Raw genomic sequence first — 23,815 nt, forward strand, 5'->3', positions numbered from 1 at the left:
TTTTAGAGTATTCAACATTCAACTGGTTTCAAGATAAAAAGAAGAGAAGAAGGAGAAGGTTTTCAGTAAAATAATATATTCAACATTTCGCTGTGCACTTTATTCATTAACCTTTTAATTTTTTTTTTCTCGTTTATTTTTATACCTTTTTTTATTTAAGTTAAGTCAAAAATAATGAGTTTCTTGATTCATTTAAATAAGTAAAATATTAAAAGTGCAACTAGAAATAGTCCTAGCTTGCGCCATTTTTCTGTGACATGATAATTTTATTTTTGAGGTCATTACATTACGACACGATTGCGCCCGATGCGCGTCCGAACGCCTCGGTGAGACACGAACGTCGTTCGAAACGGAGAGAAGGGCGATGTTGTACTCAGCGAAGAAAGACAGCTGTCGTTTCATTTTCAGCTGATTTTTGTGTACGCTTCGAACTGCACTCGCGTTTCAAGAGTTTCGTAACGAGAAAGAGTTTTAAGATCGCTACTCCAATTTCGCATCGCAGACAAAGGGCATAACAAGGGAACAATCTAGAGGCACAGCTCACCGTGACGAACAAAGGGAGATGGTCCATTGAGCGCGGGTGGTGCGTAGTGGACTGTCGTGACGTCAGAGCGCGAGCGTCGCCGGGGCGTCGGGCGGTCAGCAGCGCCAGCACGGGCCGATGCGGCGCGCGCGGGACTGAGCTCGGCGCTCGGGGCAGCGCGGCGCTCTCGCTCCGCCAGCCTGGCCTCCACTGACTCGGGCGACGAGGGCGCCGGGCACCGGCCGCCGCGCAAGCGGTCCCGCAGGCTGTCGCCGCCAGCGCCCGCCATGCAGCAGCCCACGGCCAACGGCCAAGCGGCCCACGTCAATGGCGACGCTGACCGCAACGGCGCCCCGCCAGCGCCTGGCCCGCGCATGGCCCAGACTGATCAAGAAATTGTTCGCCTCATAGGCCAGCACCTGCTCTCTATTGGCCTCGAGTGAGTACTCATCATCTTATATTCTTCGCTATGTTTACACCGTCCCTCAGACCCATTATTACCTTCTTCGTTAATACCTTTTATAGTTAAGGAGCAATTAAGTTAATTCATAGTTTACCATACATGTCGGTAACATGTATGCCATGCAGAACTGCGTAACTACTGGATAACTTTAAATCTAGCAAATTTTACATAACAGCAGACCATACAGATAGCTTAGAACATCATATTTTCAATCCAATAAGACAGTTTAATCAAAGTGTGTGAGACATTTCGGTAAGGTAATGCCAGCAACTGAATACCCTTGACCAAAAAACTCATTGTCACCCAATTTTTATGTCAACTTTGACTGACAACAGATAATACTTCAGCTAACAAATCTTTTGCAACAATAACATTTTGCCAGGTCATTGTTAGGTTGTCTTTGTCTTGAAAATTCTTTGTTTCTGAAAGTTTCATTGGTTATATTTTTACCTAACCTGTTGAGATCTGAAACTTTCAAGTAATAAATGATTTATTTTGCAAGTCATAGATATCTGATAAGATATAATGTTTCTATTTTGCACAGCCTTGAGCATCAAAACAACATGCCTATTTATTTTGCTATTTCCTGTTAGGTATGTTAATTATGCATACCACAGTTTTTTTGTTGGTTGTTACTGTCCTAATTGTAATATAAGGAGGTAAAGTTTTACAGAATAAAAACATGGTAATCATGTTTTCATAAGCTTATTATATCTATCATAAAATATATGGGTGCCAGGTCACTGATCTTTTGTTTGCCAATCAAAAGCATATTTGGCTAAGATATTGATTACACTTTTCTAATAATTGACATTATTGTAAGTATTTATCTCTGCCTTGAATATTGCTCTTTCTCATATAGATTATTCTGATTATCTGTTTTTCAATAGGTATTTGAGGTCAAGGTTTGCAATTCATGGCCTTGCAAGAGTAAACAACACTGGGCATTCTAATGATAAATCAAGTAATGTGTAAAGGCTATGTAAAATTAGTATTACAATTTCATCATTCTCTTACAACTATATTTTTGATTGTAGATATAAATCAAATACAATATTTTATTTTATGGTACAATCACTAGCAAAAATATGTTACAGAATGAGTGCTGCAATAATATATTATGACATGGACTTTATGTAAAATCATAAGAATGTGTGACATATTTTTGCAACCTTCGAAGAGTAACCTGTTATTGCTAGTGACAGTACTATGGTAATATTATAGAATTAAAGACAGTTCTACAGAATTACCATATAATACACAAAATAATTGTGAACATATTAAAATGATTCCATTAATATCACAAGTATCTCAACTTAGGTCTGAAGAACTTTTTCTTTTAATATTTTTTGAATATCTGATTTTAATCTTCTTCATTCCTAATGGTATTACAAATTTTTTTGTTGTCTTATCTAACATTAACATTGTGTGTCAATTATGAATAATTTTATGTAATTAGGTGATAACTTCAGCTATTGCGCCTGGTTCTTATACTTAGCTACTAAGGTACCATATGTATATGTTTAACGCTGGCACAAAAGTGATGCTCATGCAAGTAACGGTTCAGCCACGACATCGGTCTATAAATCGCAACACAGCGATGGTACTTTTCATGGTATGGCTGCATACCGCTGCCGCGCTTAGACCAATGTCGTGGCTGGGCCGTAATGGGTCATAAGGAACTGAATTTAACAGAACACACCAATACTAAGTTTGTGTTATATTTAAATATGTCTATTTTGCTTACTGGTCCATAACTATACAGCCAGTCAGCAGCCAATTAAGTCAATTGAATTAAATGCATGGGTAATCTATTATTTGTCCTTATATGCATTCTACTAGTAGGAACTGCTTCTAAATAGTAGTATGAGTATGAGATATACTGCTGATACAAAAAAAGGAAACAAATTATATTTATTACAGCAATATTGTAGACATGGACTTCGAAGCAAATGTGACACAAAAAGTGAAGGCAGATAAATTAAAGATGCTTATTATAAATATATAATTAGTACCCAATTATGTTTATTAGAAATATGCAATTAGTACCCAATTAAGTCATTATGGAAGATGAAAAAACTATAAGGGTTCCTAGTTGACTACGGAACCCTAAAAAGGAAAATGTATTATTGCTTCAGCAATTTAACTAGTTTTCCTAGACTTTCAGGTTTTTCCTATAATAGGACACATCTTGTTTCTAATGATAAAAAACGTAGTATAGCTGTGTCCAGGCAGTTCTTTAAGCTCTGTACTGTAAGTTACTCAACTAAATTAATCGTGATTTCCGACGTATTGGCGTAATAGAAAAGGACAAACGAACTTTATCGGCTTGATAACTTTAGAGTATGTTTATGAATAAGGGGCTTAGGCTCTATGTTACTTATAATATTGAACTGAGGTGGTTCTTAAGAAAATATTTAGTAGAAAAAAATATATTTTGTATAAATTTAATAGATATACTTATGTAAGTAAACTAGATTACTCCTCTAAATTAAAGTTGCTGACATGACCCACTCGAAAATTACTGTGCAACTTCTTTACTGACCAGATTTTGTTGTCCAGTCTGGCACAGTAGTCAGTGAATCTGCCTGTGAAGCTGACGGTACTAGGGTCTAATCCCAAGTGACATTATCATTTATTTATGCGATGAGCAGAAATATATCTGTTCTGTTCTTGCGTCATCGATTTTTATCAACCATAATAATGATTTGTGTTATACAGACGCAGTGCAGCCCTAGTAATGGAGGAGTCGGGGCTACACCTGGAGCACCCAGCGGCCGCCACGTTCCGGGCGCACGTGCTGGCCGGCGACTGGGGCAAAGCCGACCACGAGCTGCGCGCGCTCCACGCTCTGCTGCAGGGCGAGCAGTTGGATCCGCACTCACTCGCGGTGAGTTACTGTCACCAGTATTGCAGTAGGATGTACAGACGACTGGGGCAAGGCCGACCACGAACTGCGCGCGCGCTCTCCTGCAGAGCAAGCTACTGTGACTTAATTTATAATAGGTACACTATTTATAAGACTTTTAGTGAGGTTCTATTAGCTCTTGCCACTGTGTTTATTATTTGACTATTCAATATAAACTGATAAACTGCGAGCCTGTGAAAATGTCCCTATTCAGTATTCATGTTGTATATTATTGAATGAATTGTATTTCAAGTTTTTAATTGCGTAAGTCATGGGCATTGGTTGGACTCTTGGCATCATTTCTAACAACTAAGGTTTATTATTTGAAAACGTCAAACAGGAGACGCCCAATTGACCGACCACTGGTCATAGGATAAAAGTAGAAGAAAATTAATATGTTTATTTTACAAATAATGTTTTGTCTCCAGGAGATGAAGTTCGTGGTCCTCGAGCAGAAGTACCTCGAGCACCTGGAGGCCGGGCGCGCGCTCGACGCGCTGCACGTGCTCCGGAACGAACTTACCCCTCTCGGGCACGACACGGCGCGCGTACACCGCCTGTCGGCGCTCATGATGTGTGCAGACCCTGCCGAGCTGCATGCCCGCGCTAGGTGGGTATACTGGATATGACACACTCACGAGCTTAACCCACTCGGGCACGACACGGCGCGCGTGCACCGTCTGTCGGCGCTCATGATGTGTGCAGACCCTGCCGAGCTGCATGCCCGCGCTAGGTGGGTATACTGGATATGACACACTCACGAGCTTAACCCACTCGGGCACGACACGGCGCGCGTGCACCGCCTCTCGGCGCTCATGATGTGTGCAGACCCTGCCGAGCTGCATGCCCGCGCTAGGTGGGTATACTGGATATGACACACTCACGAGCTTAACCCACTCGGGCACGACACGGCGCGCGTGCACCGTCTGTCGGCGCTCATGATGTGTGCAGACCCTGCCGAGCTGCATGCCCGCGCTAGGTGGGTATACTGGATATGACACGCTCACGAGCTTAACCCACTCGGGCACGACACGGCGCGCGTGCACCGTCTGTCGGCGCTCATGATGTGTGCAGACCCTGCCGAGCTGCATGCCCGCGCTAGGTGGGATACTGGATATGACACGCTCACGAACTTAACCCACTCGGGCACGACACGGCGCGCGTGCACCGCCTCTCGGCGCTCATGATGTGAGCAGACCCTGCTGAGCTGCATGCCCGCGCTAGGTAGGTAGACACTTCAGGAACGTAGGCATCTTCAAGACGCGTGTAGCTTTTTGGTGCGATGAACCTCAAGCAACCTGAGCTCCTGGCTTTACTGGCTTACGATGGTTTGTTAGGTGGACAACATTCGGAAGATTGGCCCGCAATTCACACTTCTAGATGAGGCGTGGAAGCACTGGAAGAGAGGCCTATGCTCAGAATTTGGACGATAAGTTACGAACGTTTTAGAAATTGGAAAGATGGATTTTGCGGGCTTTCGAATTTTGCAGTACCATATTCGGTATGATACAATAACAGTCCGTACCTATCGCACTATTTGTAAGTGCGATAGGGACGGCCTGAAGTTTTATCATTTATAGCGCGACCATGCTTGCCTGGTCTCGATAGTGAATTTGAAGATCCACCTTGCAATCAATGTATCAAAATACCCGATTGAAACATTTACTGAGCCTTGCTTAATTTCTAGATGGCCAGGCGCAGGCGCGGACAGCAGAGCGCGCGTGCTGCAGCGCGTGCAAGCCGTGCTGCCGCCGGCGCTGATGATGCCGCCGCACCGGCTGCGGGCGCTGCTGGCGCAGGCTGCTCAGGCCCAGGTATGTCTACCTCCTCGCCTGCAGGTGGCCGGGCGCAGAGCGGACAGCAGAGCGCGCGTGCTGCAGCGCGTGCAAGCCGTGCTGCCGCCGGCGCTGATGATGCCGCCGCACCGGCTGCGGGCGCTGCTGGCGCAGGCTGCTCAGGCCCAGGTATGTCTACCTCCTCGCCTGCAGGTGGCCGGGCGCAGGTCGGACAGCAGAGCGCGCGTGCTGCAGCGCGTGCAAGCCGTGCTGCCGCCGGCGCTGATGATGCCGCCGCACCGGCTGCGGGCGCTGCTGGCGCAGGCTGCTCAGGCCCAGGTATGTCTACCTCCTCGCCTGCAGGTGGCCGGGCGCAGAGCGGACAGCAGAGCGCGCGTGCTGCAGCGCGTGCAAGCCGTGCTGCCGCCGGCGCTGATGATGCCGCCGCACCGGCTGCGGGCGCTGCTGGCGCAGGCTGCTCAGGCCCAGGTATGTCTACCTCCTCGCCTGCAGGTGGCCGGGCGCAGAGCGGACAGCAGAGCGCGCGTGCTGCAGCGCGTGCAAGCCGTGCTGCCGCCGGCGCTGATGATGCCGCCGCACCGGCTGCGGGCGCTGCTGGCGCAGGCTGCTCAGGCCCAGGTATGTCTACCTCCTCGTCTGTAGGTGGCCGGGCGCAGGCCGGACAGCAGAGCGCGCGTGCTGCAGCGCGTGCAAGCCGTGCTGCCGCCGGCGCTGATGATGCCGCCGCACCGGCTGCGGGCGCTGATGGCGCAGGCTGCTCAGGCCCAGGTATGTCTACCTCCTCGCCTGCAGGTGGCCGGGCGCAGGTCGGACAGCAGAGCGCGCGTGCTGCAGCGCGTGCAAGCCGTGCTGCCGCCGGCGCTGATGATGCCGCCGCACCGGCTGCGGGCGCTGCTGGCGCAGGCTGCTCAGGCCCAGGTATGTCTACCTCCTCGCCTGCAGGTGGCCGGGCGCAGGCCGGACAGCAGAGCGCGCGTGCTGCAGCGCGTGCAAGCCGTGCTGCCGCCGGCGCTGATGATGCCGCCGCACCGGCTGCGGGCGCTGCTGGCGCAGGCTGCTCAGGCCCAGGTATGTCTACCTCCTCGCCTGCAGGTGGCCGGGCGCAGAGCGGACAGCAGAGCGCGCGTGCTGCAGCGCGTGCAAGCCGTGCTGCCGCCGGCGCTGATGATGCCGCCGCACCGGCTGCGGGCGCTGCTGGCGCAGGCTGCTCAGGCCCAGGTATGTCTACCTCCTCGCCTGCAGGTGGCCGGGCGCAGGTCGGACAGCAGAGCGCGCGTGCTGCAGCGCGTGCAAGCCGTGCTGCCGCCGGCGCTGATGATGCCGCCGCACCGGCTGCGGGCGCTGCTGGCGCAGGCTGCTCAGGCCCAGGTATGTCTACCTCCTCGTCTGTAGGTGGCCGGGCGCAGGCCGGACAGCAGAGCGCGCGTGCTGCAGCGCGTGCAAGCCGTGCCGCCGCCGGTGTAACATTTTTTATATGTGAAAATATCCCCTTTTTTTGTGCCCAGTGGACCCAGGGTCTATAGTAAAGGATTTTGTTTATTTTACTTTTAAGGAACAGAAACAATTGCAAGCAAAGCTTGAAATAGCTTGAAGTTTTAAAGTGGAATAATTCCTGCCATGCTCACCCATATATACTTCAATCACAACGTTTCAATCAATACTCCAGCGCTTTATCAAATGAGTTGGAAGTTAGTTATACTACCTTTCATGTGGAAAATGACTTGATTACAATATATTTTGTTGCGTCCCTAGGTGGCCCGCTGCCGCTTCCACGCCGCGCCGCGGCCGCCGCCCGACTGCATCCCCTTCAGCCTGCTGCAGGACCACCACTGCTCGCCCGACTCCTTCCCCATACACCCACTGCAGGTACCGTGCCGTTACACCATCTTCCATCCTTCCATCGGTGATGGCAACTCTTCCAACGGTTATTCAATTAAAGCATGGAACGCTCTGATGTGTCTTGCGAAACCAAAGTTGGTTTTCAACAAACCATCCATCCGTGAGACCCATAGCTGGCTCCGGAGAGCGTGACTATTCCTTAAACTTCACGACAATATCAAAAATCCTCTTTAGGGAGTCCCCACACTAGCTTCTTAGTTACTTATTTTGGGCATTTTCCGCAAGTCGACAACCATTATGACCATTTTGAGTGAAAGATGAGGTAGCGCTTACTGTATGAACTCTACATCTGAGTTTCTCACGAACACGGGCTCGTACAGCATCCTAAGGAAGTAAATAATTGGTCTGCGTAGTCAAAAAGCGCTAAAATTAACGGTGCACTGTGGGAGGACGTTATACTAGTTGGTGGACATGACGGTACAGGGCCATCCTTCTCAAATTTAATTAAATTATTTTAGTGATTCTAGCCTAAATAGCCAAGAGCATTACAAGGTTTCATAATTGATTTAATACAATGAACAAATACCTTTGAAAAGCAGAAAATCTACATGTCCAACAACTTCTATGACAAACAATCGTTAAATTAAAGGTATAGATCAGAATACTCAGATTATTCCAGAATTAATTATCGCCGTGAAAATAGAAGACTGTCATGTCCTACCAAAATATGGCATCATTATAATTATTGTAAGTCTCTTTCGTCTCTAAAATAGTTTGATATGATAACAAATAAACTTATCTTATTCATGCAGGTTCTAAACGAGCACTGCGACGAGGTGTGGTATTGCAAGTGGTCCCCCGACGGCAGCAAGCTCGCCTCGGGCTCCAAAGACAACACTGTCATGATCTGGGACTACGACCCACAAGCACGCCGTCTCGCCTTCAGGTCAACATAGAACATTTTTGTCCCAACAAACTCAAAGCCGGCCGTAGCACAATAGTACGATAAACTTTATGGCATCGGTGCGTCCCGATCGCACTTACAAATAGTGCGAAATGGACGGCCTAATGTTACATTACATCATTTATCACGCGACCTTGCTTGCCTGCCTGATCCCGTGCTGCTACTCGAAAACGGTCGTAGGAGACTCCTCGATTTCAAATAGTTTCCTTTTGTATCGAAAATATTTACATCCTGTATAAGTAATTTGACTAAAGCTGGTCTGAATAAAATGAACGAAACTTTCATTGTATGGTAGAAAGGTATCTAAAGTAGGTAAAGGTAAGGTGTAAAGTAGGTAAAGACTATCAAGAGCCACCATTTTTGGTTAATGTGTTACACACATATAGTTTACTTCACATTGTGCCATAATATGTATCTGCTCGTCAGTCTTATAATTTTTATTTCAAAGTACACTCTCACAAGCGGCATAATCGGTAATCAGTATACATTTGTGGTTGCAGAAAGTCGTTGGAAGGTCACTCGTACGGCGTGTCATACCTGGCCTGGAGCCCGGACGGGAAGTGGCTCATCGCGGCCGGACCCGAGGACTGTCCAGACTTGTGGATATGGAATATGGAGGTAACATTAATGCAATATGTTTGAATGTTCATTGGCAACTCATCGCGTCATCTCCAGTAGGCCTAGCACATGATGGCCGCGGGAGTATGTCGCCGCGAGATAGACTACCCGTCCTTATGTCATTAATACAGTTAGAAGAAGACGTGGCATCTATCTCGCGGCGACATACTCCCGCGGCCATCATGTGCTAGGCCTACAGTAACCGTTATGTTCCTATTTCAGCTATATTTTTTAGGTTTCGATTTTGTTTATTCCGTAAGTGCCCTGTCACAGTGAGTTGAAGGCGACGCGTGGGCCCAGCAGCGAGTTCACCGTGAGTGCGCAATGATCTCGCCGTGAGCGTTCAACGTATTTTTAAAAATGCCATTTCTTAGTACCTCACGTAGCGAAACCGTTGCGCATCCTAACATTCGCATATTTAGAATAGAATAGAAAACGTTTATTTGGTGAAAATATACAAGTAAACCAACAATAGCCTTAATCTATATACATCTTAAACTAAAGTCACCAAAAAGGATGCCACTCAGCATATGCCACTGTCCGAATCATTTGTATTAGTCATCACTGTCATTTTCAGGGCAACCAAGAAAACAGGATGGGATTTCAATATTTTCGTTATAAGGTAAAATTAACATAATTTAAGGTTTTAAAATATACAATTACTACTACTATAGTAATCTCTTTAACACTGGTCACACGTGCGAGAGGGACACCAGCCCCAACTTTGACCGTTAACATGTGGCTTTACACTTTTGCAAGTCTGACAAGAACGCCTTTCTACATCGGTGATAAAGTTCAATTTAGTATGCCAAAAAAAGTGTGAGCTCAGTCCCTATTGAAGGTCCATGGTGTTTACAGACAGAGACGCTAGCGACCAAAATGTCGCACTCGCAAGAGGACTCGCTGACCGCCGTGGCGTGGCACGCGGGCTCCGACAAGTTCGTGTGCGGCGGCGCGAGGGGCCAGTTCTACCACTGCAGCAAGGAGGTAACACCACTTTTTAGAGGCCGATTGTACCAAACAATTTTAACTGGTTTGTCAATGTCAGTCAGCTAGAAAACTATATCGGTAGCTCAAGAGTGGCCGCTCGGTTTACAAAGTAGGATGGTCATTGGTCAGACGTTTGAGTCCCGGCGTGGCTTAACTTTTTCCAAATTTTTGACTACGACATTAAATGTTACGCATAACGTTTAATGTTATCATAACTCATAGAAATCATAGAATATCATATATTGGGCTGTATGTAATTAATTATGCAGTTCAACAAAGTATTGTGGTGGACTGGTGGAAGTCCAGACAATGATTACAGCAGTAAAAGTAAAGTTATAGCCGGCCATAAAGTATGTCACTAAAAGGCGCAAAATTGAAATGTTTTATAGGATGATCAAAATAGCGCTAACATTTTTTTTTCGCTTTATCATATGACGAAACCGTCTTCACAGACTATAATAATGCGTGTAATTTTACAGGGCCAGCTGCTAAACAGCTGGGACGGCGTGCGAGTAAACGCTCTGGCCACGCGCAGCGACGGGCGCGGCGTGCTGGCCGCCGACACGCACCACCGCGTGCGGCACTACGACTTCACCGACCTCACCGACTGCAACCTGTGAGTCCCACGCCTTAGATGTTAGCATGTGTAGCCGCTGCTGAACTAGGTCTGTTCAGACCAACCTGTGAACCCATATTGGGCGAGCAGCGAGGCGGGGCGTGCGGCGTCCATGTCAAAACAATTGAAGCTCATTCAAGTGTCCTGAGTCGACGCTGCATAGCTTGCACGCGGGGGAGTCCGTCCCGCTGCACGCCCCCTGACCGAGCGTCCACTCAGACCTTACGGCCATACATTGGAGCGAGACACAGCGATGGGACTTTTCATTCGCACGTATGGCTGCCGTTCACCGCTGTCGCGCTTAGACCAATGTCGTGGCTGGGCCGTTAGACTTCGTCACATCATATATACCATAGATCAAGCAGCATGAACTAGCAATACATGCTCTTTACTGAGTAAACTTTCAGAGGAAGTCAACCAAAACATAAAAAATGCCTCGTTACGTGATATTCGACAGATCAAGGTCATATTTAAAATTACAGGAAGGACAGTTTGATTTGTCACACATGAAATATATGAATTTGTTTCCAATCTAAATTAAGTTCTGTGCTTCGTCACATCGAGCATGACTAGCAATACATGCGTCAACGAGGGGCAGATGTACACTCGATTTGTCGCATAAACCAGCGCATGTGTGTGTTTGTCCACTACACCCTGCGGACTCCAAACTTTTACAAATTTTTTGAATGACAGCTGCGACGACGGCCATAGGTCTGCTCGCTTTTCTCAGGCGACCTATGAACATATTTTTTATTTTAAAGCGGGCCGTAGTTTGGAAACACTTAGTTTAGATACTTTTGGGCGTTCACATTGACCGAAAGAGCGATGAGCATCGCGCTGAAGCTCAAAACATTTAAGAGGCGTCCATCCAGTGGCGTCCTCTTGTTATGCCAAACTCTTTTATAAGAAGTCTAATTTTGTTTGTTTATAATTTATACAGAATCCAAGAAGAGCACGCGGTGATGGCGCTTTGTGTGGACGCAGCGGACTCCCTGATGTTGCTCAACGTGGCCAACCAGGGCGTGCATCTCTGGGACATTCGTGAGTGTCCATTGTTCTCCTTGTTCTACTACACTGAGAGAAAATACAACCAGTTTTCATGTTCGTTCAACAAGTTTTTTGGTTAAAATAGCGCCTACGTGCTCTTTGGTTCAAACAAGCTACTTGTCATTTGAATCGGCAATATATTTGAATCAACAAGTCGATTTTATAAAAACAACCTGATACATATTGTTTTAAACATACGTTTGGCTGATTCAAACGGATAAACCGCAACAAGTCGGACTTGTTAAATTCACAATGCAAATTTCTCTCAGTGTACTATCTACTACTACTCCTTGTCGTAAACGACAAAGGCGACTTCATCAAGAATTATTGTCCGGATAATGGAATGCTCTGATTAGTTCGCAAATCTAAACTTGTTCTTGAAGATGCGGTCACATGTCGCACAGTGGAGCTGTCGTTTTACTACAGCATTTTTAACCGACTTCAAAAAAGGAGGAGGTTCTCAATTCGACTGAATGTTTTTTTTTTTTTGTATGTATGTTACTCGATATCTCCGAGGATCGTGGACCGATTTTCAAAATTTTTTTTTTGATCGAACGGGTATAACCCCGAGATGGTCCCATTGGCACCAAGTCGGGGTCTGATGATGGGATCATGGAGAAATTGAGGGAACTCTTCAAATGTTATAGGCACATGTAATGTTCTTAGTGTATTTTTCAAAGGTACACCAGTATTTACGCCTGATGGTAATAATTTTATGTGGCTGAGCTGATGATGGAAGGTCAACTCCTCAACGGTTAGGAGTTAAAGGATAATTCTTTCACTACTGTACACATATTCGGACTGATACATATAATATCACTAGGAACCACTAAAAATCAACAAATAAATTAACTTTTTAACAAAAAATAAAACCGCCTTCAAAAAAAGCGTGTTACAAAACACGGAGAAACTAAAAGCCAAAAATAATAAACCTTCGAATTCAGATTTCTTATCGGATTGCAATAATCTAAACATCCAAATTATAAACAAATCAATTATTTTTGGAGTCGGGGCCAGCCTGCGTATGGTTGGGTGGGGCAAACAGGAAATAGCAAGGCGACGAACAGGTCTGGCACCGACTACAAAAATAATTGATTTGTTTATAATTTGGATGTTTAGATTATTGCAATCCGATAAGAAATCTGAATTCGAAGGTTTATTATTTTTGGCTTTTTAGTTTCTCCGTGTTTTGTAACACGCTTTTTTTTTCAGATCAGACATATTTGGAGATCGCAAATAAATAAAAAAATAGGACACCGGGTCTGTAATAGTTCGGACCGCGGGTGAAGCAAAAAATGTACACGAAAGTTCTATATACAGTCTATTTACGAGTCACACGTCAGGCACATTTCACAATATATATTTACGCAGATTTACAAACTATAACCTAACTACAAAATTAAAATTTTGAAAAAACTCCCGACCGCGACCTAGTGGACCGATTTTCATGAAACATGGCTAAGAACACTCCCGACTAACACAGCTTTCAAATAAAACTAAATCGAAATCGGTTCATCCGTTCAGGAGCTACGATGCCACAGACAGACACACACACACAGACAGACAGACAGACACGTCAAACTTATAACACCCCGTCGTTTTTGCGTCGGGGGTTAAAAACACCTATTTAACAACACGAAAACTAAACAAATCAGCACAAAACGCTGAGAGAAATATTTTCACAACGAACCTTTTTAAAACAAAAGAATGCCGATAAGCGGCCGCCGCGCACATGGCCAGTGCGCGCGCTGCACCCCAACCTCCCTGGTTTACAGGGTCGTTGTTTCATTTATTCTAAAATACTCTGCTATGGCTTTGTACAGTTTGTACGGCCGGCCACGGACAGTGTCCTTAGCGATCAACGACTCATGTGAACAGTTTAGACCATTTATGACATCTACTCAGCAGCGCATAAAACATGAGTAACAACCTAATTTCAATAAGATGCAATTTAATAGTAGTAAAATGTATGGGTCTGAAGAATGACTTACAGGCAAAAAAAAATCTTGACATAATATTGTTGGATTTATTTGACGTTTTATTCGTGTGTGTGCAGGCGCCCGCGCGCTCGTGCGTCGGTTCCGCGGGCTGTCGCAGGGCCACTTCACCATCCACGCGTGCTTCGGCGGCGCGCGCCAGGACTTCGTGGCCAGCGGCAGCGAGGACAACAAGGTCAGTCTCGCACTGCCGCTGATTGCACGCTCGGGCGGAGTGCTCGGCGGAGCGTCACTCGGGACACTTGTGTGACCTTGACTTGTATGATTCCGAGGATGTAGTCCATTTTATAAAATACCCTTTGACCCAATAGGGATGACGACTACATAAAAAAATGGCATTCTGTTTAGTCCGTCAGTTAGATCGTCCAAAACTACTGAACACATATTTTTCGCTGAAAAAAATACAAAGATATAGAGCATCAAAGTTCCGGAGTGGGGGCTTGTGACGTCACTTCTAAGTAAAAATTGTACCTAGGCGTGACGTCACGCGAAACTTCAACGCACTGTACCGTCGTCATTTTTCGTTTTTGAGAAAAAAGAAAAAATACGTGTCTAAAATTCTTTGATAATCTAATTGACGGACTAATTAGTTTTTTTAGTCGTCTCGCCTATTGTTTGACACCCCACCCCTCTGCACGCCCAATTTGAACGTGCACTCTGGCCTCACACGAGGCATCGGAGCAGGAAGGTAGGCTTAGAGGACGAGTGTGCCAACAGGCTTACGGCTCAGCCACGACATTGGTCTAAGCGCGACAGCGGTGAGCGGCGGCCATATATTGGAGCGAGACACAGCGATGGGACTTTTAATTCGCACGTATGGCTGCCGCTCACCGCTGTCGCGCTTAGACCAATGTCGTGGCTGAACTGTTAGAAGAACGTGCTACTTTCAAATCCCGGCTCGTTTCAATGAGTTATTCAGAACGTATGGTCAAAATGTAGTATGAGCCAGTCGCTTTTCGGTGAAGGAAAACTCCGTGAGGAAACCGGATTGATTCCAATTGGGCCCGGTTTACCGAATAGGTTGGAACATCAGACTGCAGTCGCTTTCGATAATCTAGTGTCTACGCAAGTTCCTTGCTGGCAGCGAAATCAGTCGATGGTCGTGGTTCTCGTATAAAATCTAGGGTATGCAAAAACCGGTTAACTTTAAAAACCGGTTAATAACCGAAACTTTTCCTTCAAAACCGGTTAACCGGTTATTAACCGGTTTTGCGTATTTTTAGTAAATGACCTTACTAAGCAATAATTTTACTATTACCTTCAAAAATTCTGATGTTGATGATCGTAGCAGGTATTACTTGCACGATAAAGATCATTTTAATCCACTTTTTGAAAATTTTGTAAAAGGCGGAAATTGCCATAAATGGCTTGAATGTGAGTTGAGTGCCTATAGCGTATATGGCGCTCAAAACTGTCGTGATAATCACTTTAAGAACTAAATATTTTTCAGTTTTGTGTTTTCTAAGTAAGCATGCCGTGAAGGTCCACAGCTCCCAGAGCCACTAGTATACAAACAATTGACGTAAGAAAACCAAGATCTCCCTTTTTACTTTATTTTAAAAATATAATTTTAAATATACAGTAGAGTCCGGTTATAACGAAGGGACCGCTGATATAACGTCGTACTAACCGGACGTCGTACAAAACCAATTTATTTATTTTTTATTTAAATTAATACCTACATCACTATTAACTAAAAAAATCAATGAAAATAGGTTTATTTACAGGGTATTATGATACTTTATTTTATTGTGACTTGTTTGGCTAGAATAAGTCATTTTACTTAGTATGCGTGCGTGCGCATCACCGGCAAATCACTATCATAATTCGTAATAATAAATAGTCTCATTCCTCGAACCTCGATTTACCTAATTAATATGACAACCGAAAAGAGTTTTGAATGATTCACGGTTATTTTTATTAGACTTATATTGACCGGAATATTGATTTTTATCGAGCTCCTGATATTTCGACGCAGTTGCATGCATCATGATCACGGAGTTTTCCGTGCTACCAAAAAGGTAATCAGGTAGTCACGGTCAATATAAGTCTAATGACAATTGAATTTTTATACCTACAAAAAATATACATGTATGTATGTAAGTATAGCTCGTTTATACACAATCTGAAAATAAAAAGTGGGTTCTATTTAGCTTATACCTGTAAGATGAGACCCGAGGCGAAAAATTGTTAAAATTATTAAAACCAATGCTCCAAAAAGTTACATGGCCTCAATCTCATCTTGCTACTTGTTGTAGGTAAAACAGAGGACCGTGTTTGGGGCGGAAATAACTTTGTTTCCTTAATTTAGTAGTACAAACGTTGTCGGAAACGGATTTTGGGTAAGATTACGTCGTAAAAAAGCCTGGTCGTTAAAACCGAAGTCACATTAGAACCAAACAAATACCTACGCTTACGTCGTTGTAAGCGATTCGACGTTAGGTATATGCGGAGTCGTAATACTAACCGGACTCTATTGTATAAAATGTATATTCGAGTGAATTTGGACAAATTTTTAATCTTCACGGTTAGTTAGATTATAAAATCATGACTTCTTTAAGAAATTTAGTGCAGGTGTTTCATGTTGTCAAGGAAAGTAATAAACAAATCTTTATTATTGCAAAAAATTAAAGAATTACGTACTTTTGGCCCTTTTTTATGCCTAATTTGGTCATTTCGGGGAAAAAATATAGTTTCGGTTATTAACCGGTTAGAGACTATAAAAACCGGTTTTTAACCGAGGCCAAAAAGTCTCGGTTAACCGGTTTTTCGGTTAACCGGTTAACCGGTTTGCATACCCTAATAAAATCTCTCTGACCTGATAAATTACACAGAACTGCTGTCATGTTCTTGCATTGCAGAGCTGTAAGAACCTCTTTTTGACACATGACAGCGTCCACAAAATGTAAACGCGCGCAACCTAATGAAATTTTAAATAAAATCCTGTAATAATATTTAAAAAAATCAAGTACTTTAAAACAATATTTCGCTTACTTTATAATCTAACACATGTTACATTTTTGCGGATCTTCGTTAGTGAGTATTTTACGATATGAATTTATCACGCAGGATTTACTTACTATGTCATTTTATCATTCATTTTTATTTTTACTAGTGCTGTGGTAGAGTCTGTCATTTCGATTCAAATGACACTTCAGTAAGTGGACAGAAATCGTATATTTGTTTAAACGCCTCCTTGTACATAGGGCCTAATCGATTCAACCATTTCGAAATTAATCGTTAGATTTGGCAAACGATACATCTTAGCCACATCGCAACATACTTCAAAAGAAATGTGTCAAAAATGTGAACTTACAAATGTGTCGCTTAACTTCAAAACTGGGTAAATCCATTCTGCTATAAGGTTGATTATCTTCCAGATCATATTGTATTTTTTATATATTCAACCTTAAAGCAGAATGGATTTACCCAGGTTTGAAGTTAAGCGACACAAATCCGGGACAAAAGTTTTCCACTAGACATTTAAAACTACCATTGCTTACAATATTGATTTATTGCGTTTTGCAGGTGTACATCTGGCACATCTCGGGCGAGGAGCCCGTGGCAGTGGTGGCGGGACACTCGCGCTGCGTGAACGCCGTGGCGTGGAACCCGGTGCACCACGACGTGCTCGCCTCCGCCTCGGACGACTACTCGCTGCGGCTGTGGGGCCCGCGCTGCTAGTGTGAGTCCCCCTTCAAACCTGAACGTTCATTCCATAGTCCTGCGGCGCTGGCTATATTTTGAGCCCTAAGTTAAAATAATATTAAAGTCGATTCTGTTTTCGTTAATAGATACATTGTTAATTTATACATTTTACATTTCGTTTTGTGCAAAGTACCTAAGTTGCTTTTTCAGTAATTTGGTAAATTGTCGTTATAATTTTTGTTTTGACCTAATTTGCTCAAAAAAATATTCGAGATAAAACATGTAACTGTGTTGGATTTATAATGATATTTTTAACATGTATAAGTAGTTTGTGCAAATTTTGTCAATTGCGATATGGTATTATGTCATACCTAGCGAAACAGATACAAAAAAATATTCATGTTAAAAAAATAAGAAACGTCGCGTTGACTCCTTAAAATATGCCAATAAACTGATATTGTGCTGTCTTAAACAATTGCTTTATTAAAATTGCAATAATTTAGCTAAAATGTATTCTTAACATTGCAAAAAAATATTAGAGTTACTAGAGTTCACATCTCATCAACTTAAAAGGCATGATAAATAAGATACATGAATTTGTGCAAGTTTAATCAATTGCTCCTTAAATAATACGATATTAATATTAATTTTATTTGCGTACGATCGAGTCAAGCGGGCGCAATCCACGCGGCGCGGGTAGTGTAGGTATCAGCGCGGCAGCGGGGAAGGGCAATGACCTCTCTCGGCAATCGACAAACGACGCGTTGCGTATAAAACGCTAGTTTATTTAAACTGTGCGCCCAAATGAAGCTATTTAATTTAAAGCCTGTTGTGTTCGGTATTAGAGTAGCATTTTAACTAAATAATATTTATGTTTCCCAGATATAAATTATTTCAGGCATAAAATAATTCCATTAAAAATTAGCGTGCCTTGTTACTCGTAACACGAATTAGTATGAATATTATGGTCCCGGCCGGCAAAAAGCATTTATCGAAATCTGTATAATTTATTTTGACATTTGTCAAAATATATCAAAATGACATTTTTCATATCCACCCGCTATATCGCTTTTTGTTGTACATTATTTTATTTTTATAATAGACATTACGATTTACGATACAAGTGCGGAGAAAAGGAAGTTCGAAACGAGGGACGATAAATTAAAACAGGACCGGAGGGAGTATCTTAAGTTGACATGAGTTATGAATTTCCTTTTTCGCACGTGTATCATACAACGTCTTGCAGTACAGATGGCCCTTCGAAGTCTTCCTCTACTTATACTTCTCGCGCTAGCGCGTAAAAAAAAACACCATCTGTACTGAAAAGTAACTTTATTATATAATTATTACAAACAAATTGTCAAAAGTCATTTTGATCATATAATCTGTCAAAATGTGATTTTGGGTAAAAAATTTCAAACTGGAATTACGAGTCTAAAATGTCAAAAAAGTATGTTGAGTCAAGACAAGAGTGTCAAAATGTAATTTTGAGTCAGAACTATCAAACTGACATTTTGGCTCGAATCTTATTGACATTTGCTGTCATAACTGTCAGAATGAAATTTTGGGACCAAACTGTCAAAATATATTTGGATCAAAACTGTCAAACGCCTGAGATCAAACCTGTCAAAATGACATTTTGAATCAAAACTGTCAAAATCTATCATTTGCCATTAAGGTACTATATCTTATACAACGGAATGACTTCAATTTACATTTTGGGTTAAAACGATCATATTGACATTTGCTGTCAAAAGTGTCAAATTGACATTTTGGTCAAAACCGTCAAATTTAAATTTTGCTCTAAACTATCAAATTGACATTTCGGTCAAAAATTCAAAACTGTCAAATTGACATTTTGGTCCAAAAAGTAAAATTGACATTTTCGTCAAAACTTTCAAATTTACATTTTTAGTCAAAACTGTCAAATTGACATTGTGTTAATTCTGTTATATTGAAATTTTGGCTCAACAGAGTCAAAATGTCACTTTGGGTCAAAAATGTAAAAATAAAATGTAGGGGAAAAACTGTCAAATTAACATTTTGCTTTAAAACGATCAAATTGGCGATTATCTGTTGAACTGTCAAAATATATTTTCGATCAAAACTTCCAAATTGACGTCTAATTTCAAACCTGTCAAAATGGTATTTTGAATCAAAACTGTCAAAAATTGTCAATTGCCTTTATGGTATGTGTAATCTGTCGTGTTGACAACGGAATGACTTCTCTTTACACTTTGGGTATTTATGGGTTAAAACGATGATATTGTCATTTGCTGTCAAAACTGTCAAATTGATATTTTGGTCAAAACTGTCAAAATTGCATTGTGTCAATTCGGTCATATTGCCCTTTGGGTTAACAATGTCAAAATGTCACTTTTGTCCAAAAATGTAAAAATGAAATTTTGGGTCAAAAATGTCAAATTTACATTTTGGGTTAAAACGATCAACTTGGCATTTGTGCTCAAAATTGTCAAATTGACATTTTGGGTCAACTCTGTCAAAACATCATCTTGGGTCAAAACTGTCAAAGCGATATTTTGGGCCAAAACTGTCAAAATGACATTTTGAATCAAAACTGTCAAAATCTGTCAATTGTCTTTAAGGTACCTACGTAAGTAGTTTATACAACGGTATGACTTTATTTCTAAGCAACAACCAAGTTAGTCTAATTTGACTGTATGACTCATACACCGTGTTTTTTTTTTCGTTTTCCATGAAATTCGACATGCAGTTGTTAGGTTCATTATCGGGAACCACCTGGTATACAATGTGTTTTTATTGATATCCGTTAACTTTAAGGGAAGTTTGCTTAGGTGAATTACAATTAATTTCTCTAAGAAAACGAAATATACATATTAAAAAATAAATTTAATGAATCAATTAGTGTAGTAAAAAAAAAGTGTAGTACGGCCTTTATACTTTCAGAATACTATTTATTATGACATGTGACGTCAATTACTAGACACTGGTTGAATGTTATTTTATTCTTGTTTCTCACACGGATTTAACTTTAGGAAATTTTATAGGATGTCACACACGTGTCCAGTAATTAAATTTATTTTTTTAAATAGATCGATAACCGTACAAGTTAAGACGCTGGTTTCATAGATACCATACATACATACATGCATACAATCACGCCTGTTTCCCAGAGGGGTAGGCAGAGATCACGGATTTCCATTTACTACGATCCTGACAAACCACTTTCGCTTCACACACTTTCATAACGTTTCTCATACACGCTCGTCGGTTTCGAGTACTTCTGACCTGGCCTTTTTGCAATATTTCCCTGATTTGATCAAGAAGCGATAGATAATTCATATATAAAGATATAGATTCATAGATAAATAATTGTTTTTGACCTAAAGAACCTTTCCTTAAAGTTAACGGAATTCAATAAAAACACAGTGTATACATACACACACGCTGGTTTCTCGTCTATTTTGTGACAATAGTGCCTGGCAGAACTAAATTTGGGAAAGAAATCGCGAAAGATTTTATACTCCATTTACTGTGCCGCCGTGCGTTTAATTTGCATTATAATTGGAAATCTAGGAAAATATAGAAAAAAAACGTTACTCTTTTTTGGGTTTTGCATCAGCTCTATGATCAGTTAATCACTTCCTTAAATACTTCCCGTTATAAAAATTACACCCTGTATTGTGTAACGAAAAACTGAAATTATTAGTTACAATAATAAATATAATCACGGTGTATGAATAGGATACTGGATCAAATTACCCCCATATTGGAATAAAGGCGAATTTACCGCAATTACGAGGATTTCGTAGGGAAATGTAAAATGAAATCATATTTTCGATGCGATACCTTCACGTGTTTTCGAAATATACAGATTGGTCTTTTCGTTAATAATGTAATACGAGTAAAATAAAGTTCAGTAATAATATATATGTGTTAGTTTTAATTGGGAAGACATGCAAAAAATTGGGAGAATCCCGTCAAATCCCGACCATCTGGCAACCCTAAATTATGCATGACTGCGCACGAGACGTATGTACTTACGCCGCGAGGCAGCGCGGCGTCGCGCCAGTGGCACGCGCCAACCTGATTGGTTATCGGTTGCGCGCCACACTGCGCGAAAATTTAAAATACTTTGCTATTGAAATATAGTCAAATATTGAAAACCCATTGATCAAAACCGCACAAATTAAATTTGATGACTCGATATTATATTATAATAATATAGACGTCAACTTATGAACATGAAAATTTTTTTGAGGATTTGAACGGGTTTTTATTACAAAATATTTTTTTAAATATAAGCAATCTATGAATGTCGCACACTTTTAAAAAAATAAGATATTTTAATGCCCTGAATCGTACAAGGCTTCACTTACTGACTCTAATATTTTTTTAAGGGTTTTAGGATCAATATTAGAATTTTTTTGAATATCATTAAACCCATGGATGAAAATTGCACAAAATGCATATATACATCGGCAACCACTTTGTTTTTAGACAAATACAAATAATTTCTTCTCGAATATTTTTTTGACTGAACACTGCTTAAAAAGAGAAATACCTAAAGTTCGTGCTAAGCAAGTACCTAGGAACGCACAAAACATTATTTTTATATTTGATCAATAGTCTAAAAACTATATTCAAAAAATAAGCAACATGAATATTATCGAAACCTCAAAAGTTATCGCTACCCGACTACCAGTTTTCGCGAGCATAGCGAGTGGTTCAATATTGAACTCTTTCGCTTGTTATTTTCTTATTCGCACTTGCAGTTAAAAAAAGTTTTCCCTTTGTAAAACTGATAACTATTTCATAATGAAATCATTTTATTCGTACATACTAATACTAGTGTTTTATTTCTAGAAAGCGCGACCCGCGCGCGCCCGCCCGCGAACGAGTCACGCGACCCCGAGCATCGACATCCCGAACCAAGACTGATACCGACTAAAGATAAGTCCACCGACTCTCTTTTGTTCTCGGTATTGCCTCAAAAACTATCATATAATTACCTCAAAAGGTTGTAACAACAGACGTCATTTGAGCATTTCTTTTTTTTTTGCCAATAAAAAAATGTTGATTGTTTTTGGCAATTTTAGGTCAATTGTACTCAGAATCACGAGTACTTTCAATCTCACTGGGAGACAAAAAGTGTCCCAGAATTTCCATACATTTTTGTTATTTTCCTCTTTTGCTACCCCATACAACATTGTTGTACGGAAAATGGTAAGAAAATAAGAAAAACTCGTATGGGACAATTTTTTTAACAACTAGGATTGAAAAAGCTAGTAATTCTAAGTAGAAATAGCTTTTTTTTTTCAAAAATATCACACTTCATAAAAGTGGCAAAAAAAAGAAATGCTCATTTTAACCTTTTCACCGCTATTTAACTGATAAGCAGTCAGTACTTTTCGTACCTTTCACGCTACGATTTCAAATGTTATTTTTTTTGTTTTAGTACAATTTTTGACATAGCGTTGATGATACTTTGTTACTTTATTGAAGTAACGGCGAAAAGGTTAATCAACAATACTATAACAATGATTTAAGAATGCTCATCCAATTGTATAATCGATACGAAACCTTCGAATAAATATTGACTAACTAGATCATGGGACTAACTAGGAACAATAAAAATGTAATCAAACTCAAGTGAATCTTGTAATTAATAGCGGAGCAAACCCGAAGATGTAGTAAATCGTGATTCTAAGTTATAATGCTATTCCTTGGTACATTTTTGTACATAATACGAGAACGCAGATATCACACTATACAACATTGTGAACTAACTGACTCGTTACGATATCAATGTCGAAAACTATTTTCACATATTTTTATTTGACATCGACCTTAGATCTTCCGTCCGAAAAAAAAACAAAATTTTTGACTATTGTTTGCGGTTTATAACTCCAAAGACAGATTTTGTTTTTGATCGCGTCTTCTCATTCACAGTCACCCAACAAATGATTCGAAATGTTCACTAACATCAACTCAAACGAATATACTACTTATTAAATTCTCTTTATTTACATGAACATATTTACATAATTATATAAGAAACTAAGACTAAACTTAAAAGCTAGCTAATGTCTAAAATAGGCCCTTGAGGCATTGTACCAAGGATACTGGCGACATTTCCTCGCTGTATCGCAATGCTGATACGTTGTGCGAGGAAGTCGCCAGCTCTTCGGTCACCAGTTACCTCAACCAGACGCTTCGCGATTTCTGTGAACAACTTGTTCGCGCTGGGGCCCCATGGACCTAGAGTTTCTACACCAAAGGGTACAAAAAGGTATTCTTTGCCAAGACTTTTGTATTTATTACGTTTCAAAATTTCGGCACTTTCTGCCGCTGCGCCCGCTTTTATCTTGGTCCGTTGGAGGTGAGACGGTGCCAATGTGTCTACGCAGGTAGCATCCCACAC

At 41.7% G+C, this 23,815-nt stretch overlaps 1 protein-coding gene across 1 annotated transcript; it reads left to right on the forward strand.

Moving 5' to 3' along the window:
• The first annotated feature begins 86 nt into the window (after positions 1–86).
• Positions 87–22,552, forward strand: LOC125225642 (WD repeat-containing protein 26). The gene is made up of 13 exons (XM_048129455.1): positions 87–962; positions 3,708–3,876; positions 4,323–4,504; positions 5,582–5,708; positions 7,443–7,556; positions 8,342–8,475; positions 8,994–9,111; positions 9,970–10,098; positions 10,581–10,717; positions 11,658–11,758; positions 13,821–13,936; positions 17,290–17,446; positions 22,258–22,552. Exons 1-12 carry the CDS (start codon positions 811–813, stop codon positions 17,443–17,445), a joined length of 1,635 nt encoding a protein of 544 aa, XP_047985412.1. The 5' UTR covers positions 87–810; the 3' UTR covers position 17,446; positions 22,258–22,552.
• The last annotated feature ends 1,263 nt before the right edge of the window (positions 22,553–23,815 follow it).

Source organism: Leguminivora glycinivorella, chromosome 1 (assembly GCF_023078275.1).
Source record: "Leguminivora glycinivorella isolate SPB_JAAS2020 chromosome 1, LegGlyc_1.1, whole genome shotgun sequence".
NCBI classification, from domain to species: domain Eukaryota; kingdom Metazoa; phylum Arthropoda; class Insecta; order Lepidoptera; family Tortricidae; genus Leguminivora; species Leguminivora glycinivorella.